Below are 10,745 nucleotides of genomic sequence, written 5' to 3'. Positions count from 1 at the left end.
CACCCCCACCCTCCCGCCATGGGTATTTGCGAAAATATTGAGGCTGGCATCATAGGATTCATTGCAGAAGAATATCCAATAAAATACATTTCAACAAATAAGTGGACTTCGTAAAATCTCTGTTTCGTGACCTTCAGGTCCTTTTTGAGTCTGTTGCCTTGGCCCAATGCTGACATACTGAAATTTATAGTCCAAGGTTTTAAGACCTAGTTTGTCTGCATTTTTTTGCCTTTTTTCCCCCCTAACAAACACAAACATCAAAATAAGGTGCTTTCAAAGAAAAGTGCCATAGCATATCGTAAACTCATTAGGTCCAGACGTCTAGCCATCTCAATGGTTTTATTATACCACGGTTCTTCCTGTTTTAAAAGAATTATAGGTATCTTCTCGACAATGGATGGGAAGCAATGCAACACCTTTTCCTGGCGGTGCATGCTTTTTTTTTTTTTTTTTTTTTTTTTTTTTTTTTTTTTTTTTTTATTCACAGAGGTAAAAAACATTAAACACCAGGTCTCTCAGCTCTCCCCATAATCTTGAATTAACCGAACTGCTCGTAAATATTTACGGGTCCTTCATTTTAATGGTTGCTCTTTAAACAAAGCATTTTTTACAATGAACTTCATCTCAATTATCTTGATAAAGTCATGTGTGTTTATAAATGCAGAAGGCATGAGGCGCGTTGCTAAATGAGCTCTCGCCAACAAAGCCGAACCTTTGGCAGCAGCCGTGTCCCCTCCAGAGCTTCCAGCCTCCCAGTTAAAGAAAGCAGAGCTTAGAAGCGACCCAGCAGGAAAAATAAAATAGGAATAAACCCCATGTTTTTTCCAATAGGCATCATTGTGTTTCCTTGGCTCCCGAGGGCTGGTGTGGAAGTATTTCCTCACCGACCCCAAGGGATCGCTGGTGTTTGTAAGAGCGCGGGTACCTGAGGCCCGGCCCGGCACCCCGGCACAGCCCGGCCCGGCCCGGCATGGCCCGGCACGGCACGGCACGGCACGGCACGGCGCACCGACCCGGCCTCTGCGCGCTGACCTCCGGCAGCAAAGGCGGCTCAGGGAGAGGGGGAAGGTGCCGGAGGCGCTGCTGGCGGGCAGCTCGGCCGGCCTTTCCCGGGGGCTGCGCGGCAGGGCCGGCGGCGAGGGCGCATCGCGAGGGGCGCACAGATTTCTCCTCTCACCGCAGCGCTGTCGTTCGGTCACGGCAGACTTTATTGTGTAATAAGTGACAACAATTACAACAGGTCCGCGGTCCGAGACGCGGAGCGGTTAATGAGCGCAGGAGTCACCGCGGGCAGGGCCGGCGGCCAGCCGGGGCACCGGCGGCGTTAGGCCTGTGGCGAGCGGCTCCAAGCGTGAGACAGCCTCCTAACAGTGCACTAAAGGGGGGGAAAGCAGCTCGTGGCCTCTCTGTGGCATCTATTGCGAAGGATTCAGACCTAGAAAGCAGAAGTTTGGGGAAAGATTTCCTCTTAGTAGGTCGTGGGACAGCACAGCAACCCCCGTTGATTTAAGCGGCTGTAATTTAATATGTATTTTATTACCGTAATTATAATTAATTTCCTTACCTTTATTTTGGCAAAATAACTATCTAGTCTACATCACTTTTAAGAAACATGTCAAACATTTAACATCAGATAGAGTTCCCAAAGCTAACGTGCACTCACAATATTGTCATCTAAATGGTCTGGGAAGGAGGAGGGGAGTATCAAGAGACTGAAAAACACGTTGTCGAGCAAGACAAAATTTCCGGAAATACCTGACACAGACCACGTTTCACTTCTACCAAGGAAAAAAAAAAAAAAAAAAAGCGCGATTGATTTAAAATCCCTGGGGTGGAGTAGCGCAGGAGGAGGAGGAACGTGTTGGGGGCTAAGAGAAAAACTAAAACCAAACTAACAAAAAAAAAAAAAAAAAAAAAAAAAAAAAAAAAAAAGACAAACCAAACCACAACCAAATCCCCCCCCCCAAAAAAAAGAAAACAATAAAAACACACAACCAAACAAAAACAAGCAGCCACAACCCCCCCCAAAAAAACAAACCAAAAAACCTCAACAACCAAAACCCCACACTCCCCCGATAAAATTCCAAACTCAAAACTAAATCAATAGTCTCCAACTACGTTTCCACCCCAGCGTTAGTCTCCTTTATTGCCTTTCTCCTTGTTCATCTTTTTCATTTTCATTCTTCTGTTCTGAAACCAGATTTTGACCTGTCTCTCTGTGAGGTTTAAAATCCTAGCTACTTCGTAACGGCGGTCTCGGGTGAGGTACATGTTAAAGAGAAATTCCTTTTCCAGTTCCAGAGTTTGGTACTTTGTGTAGGGACAACGCTTTTTCCTCGTTGAACGAGCGTGGATCCAGTTTGCTGCAGGGTTATCTGGAAGAAGGGAGGTATATAGGGAACGGGGAGGGGGGGGGGGGGAGAGAAAGGTCGTTAAATTAATTTAACGAAGGATGGACTGTTTTCACAACTTTGGAGGAATTATCATAAAAGCCTTAATGCCCCAGTCTGTTTACTGTACAAATGATGTCTTGATGGTAGGTGGTTATGTGGAGTCTTTTATGGGTGCTTGTTGCTGCTTGCGCTGGGGTAGGCGTCTAGACGTTTTTATAGGTTAGTAAAACTATCAGTTTTGCACATTCGAGCCTTACAGGTTTCGGCAATAAATCAAAGGGGCAATTTCTTTCTTTCTTTCTCTCTCTCTCGCTTTCTTTCGTCCTTCCTTCCTTCCTTGCTTCCTTTCTTACTTTTCTTCCTTCCTTTTCTCCTCCTCTCTTTTTTCTTTCTTTTTCTCCCTCTCTCTCTCTGCCGCTATTCCTCTCTATCTCCCCCACTCCCCATTTTGTTTTGATTGTCTTTTCCTTTATTTTCTTTTTCTTGTCTGTCTTTCTTTCTTACTTTTCTTTTCTTTTTGTTTTTTTTTTACTTACTCGGGTCAAGTTGCTGCTGCTTCTCCTCTTTCAGATCGCTGCTCGGGCTGGGGTTGTGGCTGCAGGCGGCGGGGTCCTTGGAGCTGCCGGCAGGCGCTTTCTCCCGGGACTCCTGGAGGAAGGAGCTGCACGTGTACTCGGGCACACCGATCCCCTGGGACTCCCGAGACGAGGAGCATTCAGTCCTTTTGGAGGAGGAGGAAGAGGAGGAGGAAGACGAGGAGGTGGCTGCTCCCGTCTCCGGCTTTATCCCGTAGTGGCGCCCGTTGGAGGAGCCGGAGCTGGACGCGGAGCCGCCGCTGCCGCTGCCTCCGCTGCCTCCGCTGCCGCCGCCGCCGCCCGGGAAGCCCGGGAAGGGCTCAATCCAGGAGCGCACGTAGCGGCCAGCGTCGGCTGCCCCTAAGTGGGGCTGATGCATGTAGGGGTGGTAGATCCCGGTCATTGCCGCAGACGGCTGATGGTGAACAGTGGACCAGGAGGTGGAAAACACGGTGGATTTTGGTGCAAAGCTACAAGAGGAAAAATCTGAACTCTCTGCAACACCTGATGGCCTGGAGGTCGCACTGTGACCTCCCTGGACGAATCTACTCCCATAAACTTCTTCGCTTTCATGGCCTATGAGAGAATCGACATAATAGTTACTTATGGTGCCACTAGACGACATTTTAGGCTCCCCTCTTAGTCATATAAAAGGTTACACTGTTAACTGTATATGATACCCTCCCGGAGAACAATCGTAGTATTTTGCAGACTGCAACCCTCAACCATTGGTTGTGGAGCCCACGTGATCATATTTACCAATACTGCGAGTAAATCAATCCGCTAAACTGGGGCTGCTGTGATTAAAAAAAAAATCATCATCAACAAGGGCCCCGCACGGCGCTCCGCGCCGCCTGCGCCCCCGCACCGCGCGGGGCCACTCGCCCGCCCGCCTTCCTGCCCTGCCCGCCCTGCGTGCCCGGCTGCCCTCCCGCGCTGCCCGTCCTGCCCTGCCCGTCCTGCCCTGGGCGTGGCCGCGCTGGCTGCCCACGGCCCCGGCGGGTGCGGACTATTTCTTCACCTTCGTTGAGCGATTTCTGCCATTCATTTCTTAATCAATGAGAGGCAGGGTGTTTAAATAAATCCAACAGCCTTGGCTTGCTAATCACACTCCAAGCTGCTGAGGGAACCCGCTGGGAAAGGGGGATTCTTGCCTGTAAAAACAAACCATCGCAAGCTGGGACTGTAACGACTTCTCATAAAACAGGAAAATGTTACAGTAAAAGCACATTGCGGTACTTCCATATTTCAGAGCATGTGCGGGTATTATTATCCGCTCCCCCCACCCCCGGACTGAAAGTTTCCCTGGAAAGGATACACTTTTAAAAAGAGATGCCCATTGTGTTGTTTTAAAACAGGTGGAAGACCTCTGTAATGATTTTATGCCTTTCAATAAAAATTTTATGAGGTGTATTTGATTATAGATTAATGTGTCCCTAATAAAATGGACGGATGGAAACAGCAAAGCCTGTGTCTCCGAGCACAACTGACGTGTGGCGGAACACACGCTCCTCTATCTGCGGAACTTTGGGGCTACACAGCCTTAACACAGCCCCCCTTTTAAGGCGTCCGGTGCGGCCCGGGAGGGACGCGGGCGAAGACAGCCCGGAGGAGGCGGCCTGGCCCCGCAGCTGCCGGCGGGCAGGCTCCGGCCCGCGGCGGCGCGGGGCTGTCGCTGACCCCAGCTCGCCGGCAGAGCTGTCTCCTCCGCCCCTAGTTCAGGGGGAGCCACGTTCAATGCCTACGTGAGATTTTTTTTTTTTTTTTTTGCCCACTTTGCTTTCTTTCCCGTCCTTTCCCTCCCCACCCTTCCCTCCCGGCCTGGTTTTCCTTGCCCGAGCGAAACGACGCCCCATTAGTACTGAAAAGTGGATTACCCATGGTCTTCTGCCCACGCCTGCTTCCCCGGGCGAGGGACGGTGGCTGTGTCGGGATCTGGAGGAAACGCAGAGAGTTAGTGGCGAGCCCGCAGCACAGCCCGCCGGGGCACGGACAGCAGCGCTGGGAAAACACTTCCTACTCGCGGGCCGTTATGAGGAAGGGACTGAAATTCCTGTTTATTTAATGATTTATTGCTCTCCTAGGTTGTTTTCTTCCTTTTCCCCCCTTTTTTAAAATTTTTTTCCTTTTCCTTTAGTCTTTTTTTTTCTTTTTTTTTCTTTTTTGTCATTTGACTTTAGCATTTTCTTCTGCGATTTTATAATTTCTATTACATTGTTTTAGAGAAGCAGGGTTTGTGGTATGGCGAAGAATTGCCCCTTGCTTCAAACAGATATATATTGGTAAAGCAGGCAAATTAGAGTGAGCCTCATTTTTATATACGTTAAACCCTTGGTATGGAGCCAGCTATTTACTTCCCACTGCCGAAACTTCTTTGGTGGTGTAGCGAGTACCTTTAAAGGAAAAGAAAAGGCCGTGCGAATGTATGCAGTATTTAAGGGGTTGTTTTGTTGGTTTGGGATTATTGGGGTTTTTTTGTTTGGGGTTATTGGGGTTTTTTGAGCATCGTTTTGATGTTTGTTTTCGAAAAGGAAAGAAGCACAAAGTACCTAGGTGCTTGCGGCTCTCACAGCTCCAAAATGATGATGCCTTGGTTTGAGGAATATATAGCCTCTTCCCTATGAGTGAATGTGCACATGAGGAAGTACTGGCTTAAATTAAATATCAGCGACGAAAGAGCAAACAGAATGCCACCAACAGCATTATGAGCAGTGTCTGTCACCAAGTCGCACAATATTGGCACTATCTTGAGTTCAATTTCTTGATTTAGAAAGAGCTTAGGGGAGAAATGGGCGTTGATTGTGAGCGAGCTGGTTTCCCAGCGCCAACAGCAGCCACGCTGCTTTTGCAGTACCCGTTTGAAGGTGAAAGTATGCCCAAGTATTTGCACTTCAGTTTGAAGTCATGTTCATTTGCAAGCTATTTGCAGTTCTGCTGAGTATATCTGCTCACACGGGCATTCACCCCCTCCCAGCACACGTACCCTTCCTCAGCTTCCAGCGCAGAGCCCTGCTAATACTATTTTTCAGCTATGTACAGAAAGGGTTAAGAGTCGTGAACGTCATTAGCTGGATGTGTGCTACTAAAATGGAATTGCGCGAAATAAAACGATCTCTGAGCAAACAGAAACGGTGCAGGGTGACAAAAGTGGGTCTGAAGAGGCTGGTGTACTTTTGTAAGCACGCCTGGGAGGGTTTCTGCTCAAAAAAAGCCAACCTCGCCAGATGCTGGGAAGGTTTTGAGGGAATATTTTTTCCATCCACGGTCTTCTGAAGGCTGTTGAGCCGACCGAAAATCGAGTTCCTTAACATTTACTTATGACCAGCTTTGCATTTATTATGGAGGGTTTTTGTTGGTTTTTCCTTCTTTTTTTTTTTTTTTTTTTTTTTTTTTTTTTTTTTTTTTTTTTTTTTTTTTCTTTTCTTTTAGGGAGCAAAGACACGAAATCAAAGTCTGCACATTGTAAGCACGCAGGGAGTGATATTTTTTAAATCAACGTATGAACATCAAATAAAATGGCACACATATTCCTGACAGCTTGTAGTAGGAAGATATTTTTATCACTTACCATTTACGAGTTGTACGAGTTGATTGGATGAGGATGTCCAGTTAAGTCATAATATTTTACAACTTTTTTTATCCGTTCTCTTTTTTTTTTTTTGTTTTGTTTGTTTGTTTGATGTTTTTGGGGGGTTTTTTTTTGTATTCAGTTTATCATACTGCGAACATCACACAACATTTTATCAATTAATCAGTTGTTTACAGACACATTTATAAATTAATTGGGTATACATCATTTCCCGGCCCAGTCTCCACCCCACTCCGTAGGAAAAAAAAAAAAAAAAAAAAGGGAAGGGGGAAAAAAATGGAGGAAAAGAAAGAAAGAATGCCAGGCAGACACACACAAAGACCAGAATATGGTAAAAAAAAGGTACACCAGTCCAAAAAGCTGCTGATAGAGAAAGATCAGGAGACCAACCTGTATCCGTGCTTCAAACATTTGTAGAAAACCAAAGGAACCGCAGTAGTTTACAGAGTTTATTGCATTATACATGCAAACAGAACATGCACAAGAAGGACAATTTGCTGCTGAACGACTACTATTCCACATATGCACCACAAGGAAATGTCTACAATGGAGAAGAAGGAAATATTCCATTTTACGAAGGACAATCTCTAAGTTCATTTGAGAGGATAGTTACATTATAATGTGCTTCTCTTTCCCCCCGCCCCCACAGTTTCCCCCCACTCTTTTTCTGAAAGTATTGAATGTACTCAAAATGTTATGGCCCGTGTAACAGCCCCACATAAATACCATTTTGTTAGTAAAAACATGAAAAAGTCACATTGCTTGGATGTTCGACAGTTCCAATAAGTTAAGACCAAATGATAATATTCAATAATAGTTACCCTGCATTACGATGAGAACAAAAATAAATTACACGTGCTAGGTTTTATATATACTCATCATAGTAATACATATTCACTTGCAGCGCTAAAAGAAGGACGAAGAGTCACATTCTATCGGAAAACAAAACAAAACAAAACAAAACTGGAAAATGCCGGGTTTTGCCAGAGTCTCTCCTGCCTTTATCAAGTGGTGGTGCTGTGCCCATTCCTCACTGGTGCCCCCCCCCGGGGTTAGGGTTTAAGAGAAGGTCAGATTAGCGGTCAGTTCCCGGATTCGGTTCTCCCTGCTCATCTTCTTGAGCTTCATTCTGCGGTTTTGAAACCAAATCTTGACCTGCCTGTCAGTGAGGTTTACGCTCTTACTGATCTCTAGACGGCGCTCTCGAGTGAGATACATATTGAATAAGAACTCTTTCTCTAATTCCAGTGTTTGGTGTTTAGTATAAGGACACCTCTTCTTTCTGCCACTCTTTGCAGTTAACCAATTGCTTGTTGGAGTATCAGACTTGATTTCCTCTATCAAAATCAAAGAAGAAGAAAAAAAAAATCAAAAATACCTCAGACTGTTAGAGTGTACCCTTGGCCATGACCCCTCCTCTGCAGTGTCTGGCAGATATGGTGGATGTGGGCATTAAACACCGCCCGGCTGAGGTGTGGGCTCAGTCAGGGGACCTGCTGCCAGCTTGGGCTCGCCTGTCCCCAGCACGGCACCCTGCCCTGCGGCCACCCCGCTCTCCTGCTCCAGCCAGTAAGGGTCTCTCAAGTTTTCGGCCGGCGATTAACATTTCAACAATATTTAACCTGCCATCCGCCCCATGGACACGTCCTAACGGGTCTAGCCTCGCCATGGCCGACTCGGGCTCCCACGACAATTGCCACGGAAATATTCCAATTACAAAATAGCCTCGCACTGTATTTTGAAGCAGCATCCCCACACACATCCGCTGAATCACGCAAGCACACCTATAAACAGATATAGACATTTCCCAGACAAAATGATATACAAGAAATTACGACCCCTCTGTCTTGGATTTTTTTTTTTCCATTTTCCTTTTGGGTTTTCTTTTCCCCACCAGAAAGAAATCTCCCCCACATGAAGCTAGACCTGTACTATTAAACGTAATTGAGATAAATAAATTCTCAATGCACACAGAGGATAAAAATTGACCTAGAGGTTGCAAAGTACATTTTGATAGCAGAAAATTTCTCGTTTTGGGATTCTTCAATATACGCCATTCAAAAGAAAGGCGTTAGTGCACTTTTAAAGGGAAAATAAAATCAGAGTGCCATCACTTTCAGGTTTCAAAAGCATTTCAAAATACTGGTGCACTTTTGGAGACCAACCCAAGGTTATCTAAAGCACCACATTGAAATTTTCCACCGTTGGACCAGGCAGATAGCGGGCTGCTGCTTTCATTGTGCATTTCTTTCCAACTTTACCCAGTCTGGTAGCACCTATTCCTCACCTATTTTAAGAGGATCGTAATTAACTTTAAATGCAATCAAACCGCAGAAAGGCTCAGTGGAAAAAAAAAAAAAAAAAAAAAAAGGCGAAATACTACGAGAGAAAAGTTGAGCTGCTCGTATTTTACAACCTCCAGACCCGCTTTTTTTTAGAGGTATGGGGCTGCTTTTGGCTGCTGCAGCGCATTACGGAGCACACGGCTATATTCCCCGCATCACAGAGGCTGTCTGCGTGCACGGGAGAGGCAGATCTCTACGGAAAATCTTTGGACCGTTTTGTGTAGCATTTTTGCCTGCCAAAATCTTCAGAGAGACAGCACCTGCAGCCCGATACTCCTTAGCATTAAATGTGATGGCTGTGATGCTCGTTAGTATATTCGAGCGTGCTTTATGGTGCTGGCGTGTTGGAGTTACACCACGGCACGGCTTAAACTCGGTAATACAGACCTTTACTCTCCTTCTCCTGGACTTCTGGGCTGGACACGGAGCCTTCGGGCAGACAGCTCCGCTCCTCTTGCAACGTGGACTTGGGCTCGGGACTTTCCACTTGAGAGACTTTAGCGGTGCTGTCTTGGTTGTTCGGGTTTTCATTCATTTTCTTTTCCAGCTGAAGTTGAGCAGATATCTGCGGTTTGGAGCTGCCGCGAGGGTTTAACTGTAACATTACAGTTGAACTCGTTTCAGGGCTATTATTGTACTCTTGGGTTTTCCCAGTGGCGTAGGTCTGGCTCAGTCTAAAATATCCTGGGACAGGAACCTCGGGGTTCTCAATGGGGCATGATTCAGACACCAGCCTCTGGTAGGAAGGGACGTCTGCAGAAATGAGTTTGGATCTCTTATCGGAATACATGCAGCAATTGCTTTCTTCTTTAATATTTGTAGTGAAGGAACAAGTGGGGACCTGCTGTGTAACAGGTTGCTCTATTCGACAAGATCTGTTCGGGTCTGTCCAAGTGTCTACTTGAGGTATATAAGGATGTACATTCATACCCATATTTTGGTGATTAACTTCTCTCTTAGCCAGAGACGGAAGGAGTCCACAGGTTTGCATCCCATACGTCCCAATGTCTGTGCTAGGTGGCATATACATGCTGGCGCTGTTGGAGTAGAAACTGTCACTCCTGCACGCACTGATGAGAGAATCTACTAAAAAAGTATTAGCGGCAGGAGAGCTGTTGGGAAAGGACATTTTGGGGCGGAATTTGAGGAAGAGAGATTGTGTCCTTTGTAGGCTGACATCTCTAGGAAAACATTCCCGTGTAATTGCGGATGCCTCCGCGCGACCACATGACAGGCGGGCCAATGGCAGCGCCCGCCGCCCCGCGCGCCGCCGCCCCGCCGGCGGAGCGGAGCGGAGCGGCGCGAAACCGCGCCTGCCCGCCATGGCTCCCGTAAAAGCCCCGCCGCTGACAAGTGCGGGGACAAAAGGTTGCGGGATTTATTAATGCGTATTAAGGAGAATCAGGGGCGATCAATAAAACCCTCATCTACATTCTCGGGCTACTCGGTAATTTTCTTGCTTCTGAAGCTTTTTCAAGAGTTATACCCTCTGTTGCCGCGCACGGGAAGATATTTTATTAACAAATCAATCGAGACTTTGTAAAGGATAAGATTAATAGTTAAGATTTAGCATAATGGCGTTCGCGTTATGAATTATTGAAAATTATACTATTGATTTTTTTCCTAGCTGCTAACCGAGAAGGTCAATTTTTGTTTTAACACAAATCGTCAAATATTAAAAGGTGGACTTTTGTCATAACTCGAATTTTATAGGGAAGCCACATTCCTAAAATTATTTTACAATGCTCTCTCCCGACCGCCTGGGAAAGAAAAAGAAAAAAAAAAAAAAAAAAAAAAAAAAAAAAAAAAAAAAAAAAAAAAAAAGGGGGTTTTTTTTTTTCCC

At 46.0% G+C, this 10,745-nt stretch overlaps 2 protein-coding genes across 3 annotated transcripts; both read right to left on the bottom strand.

Annotated features, from left to right (window-relative positions):
• Positions 1-2,036: 2,036 nt before the first annotated feature.
• On the bottom strand, positions 2,037-4,982 carry HOXD9 (homeobox D9). Of its 2 annotated transcripts, XM_041403368.1 has the most exons (4): positions 4,846-4,982; positions 3,990-4,122; positions 2,930-3,544; positions 2,037-2,375 (listed from the first exon to the last, which is right to left on the bottom strand). In XM_041403368.1, the coding sequence occupies exons 3-4, from the start codon at positions 3,369-3,371 to the stop codon at positions 2,134-2,136; spliced, it is 684 nt and encodes a 227-aa protein (XP_041259302.1). In that variant the 5' UTR covers positions 3,372-3,544; positions 3,990-4,122; positions 4,846-4,982; the 3' UTR covers positions 2,037-2,133. The 2 variants fall into 2 exon arrangements, with proteins under 2 accessions (XP_041259302.1, XP_041259301.1); XM_041403367.1 differs by lacking the exons at positions 3,990-4,122; positions 4,846-4,982 and having other exon boundaries at positions 2,930-3,834.
• A 2,016-nt stretch (positions 4,983-6,998) lies between these two features.
• Positions 6,999-10,031, bottom strand: HOXD10 (homeobox D10). Its single transcript, XM_041403424.1, has 2 exons — positions 9,290-10,031; positions 6,999-7,894 (listed from the first exon to the last, which is right to left on the bottom strand). The coding sequence occupies exons 1-2, from the start codon at positions 10,029-10,031 to the stop codon at positions 7,617-7,619; spliced, it is 1,020 nt and encodes a 339-aa protein (XP_041259358.1). The 3' UTR covers positions 6,999-7,616.
• Positions 10,032-10,745: the final 714 nt, after the last annotated feature.

The sequence above is a fragment of the Onychostruthus taczanowskii genome, unplaced genomic scaffold (assembly GCF_017590055.1).
Source record: "Onychostruthus taczanowskii isolate IOZ18803 unplaced genomic scaffold, ASM1759005v1 scaffold20, whole genome shotgun sequence".
NCBI classification, from domain to species: domain Eukaryota; kingdom Metazoa; phylum Chordata; class Aves; order Passeriformes; family Passeridae; genus Onychostruthus; species Onychostruthus taczanowskii.
The sequence above is the reverse complement of the archived record's forward strand: the minus strand, read 5'-3'. Positions and strand labels throughout refer to the sequence as shown.

What these genes read in the sequence shown, in the direction of transcription:
- HOXD10 (XM_041403424.1), bottom strand. Translation starts at nt 10,031, where the DNA reads ATGTCCTTTCCCAACAGCTCTCCTGCCGCTAATACTTTTTTAGTAGAT. An exon ending in CCAGGAGAAGGAGAGTAAAG is followed by an intron (nt 7,895 to 9,289) that starts GTCTGTATTACC and finishes TGATTTTGATAG; the next exon opens with AGGAAATCAAGTCTGATACT.
- HOXD9 (XM_041403367.1), bottom strand. Translation starts at nt 3,593, where the DNA reads ATGTCGTCTAGTGGCACCATAAGTAACTATTATGTCGATTCTCTCATA. An exon ending in GCAGCAGCAACTTGACCCGA is followed by an intron (nt 2,376 to 2,929) that starts GTAAGTAAAAAA and finishes CCCTTCTTCCAG; the next exon opens with ATAACCCTGCAGCAAACTGG.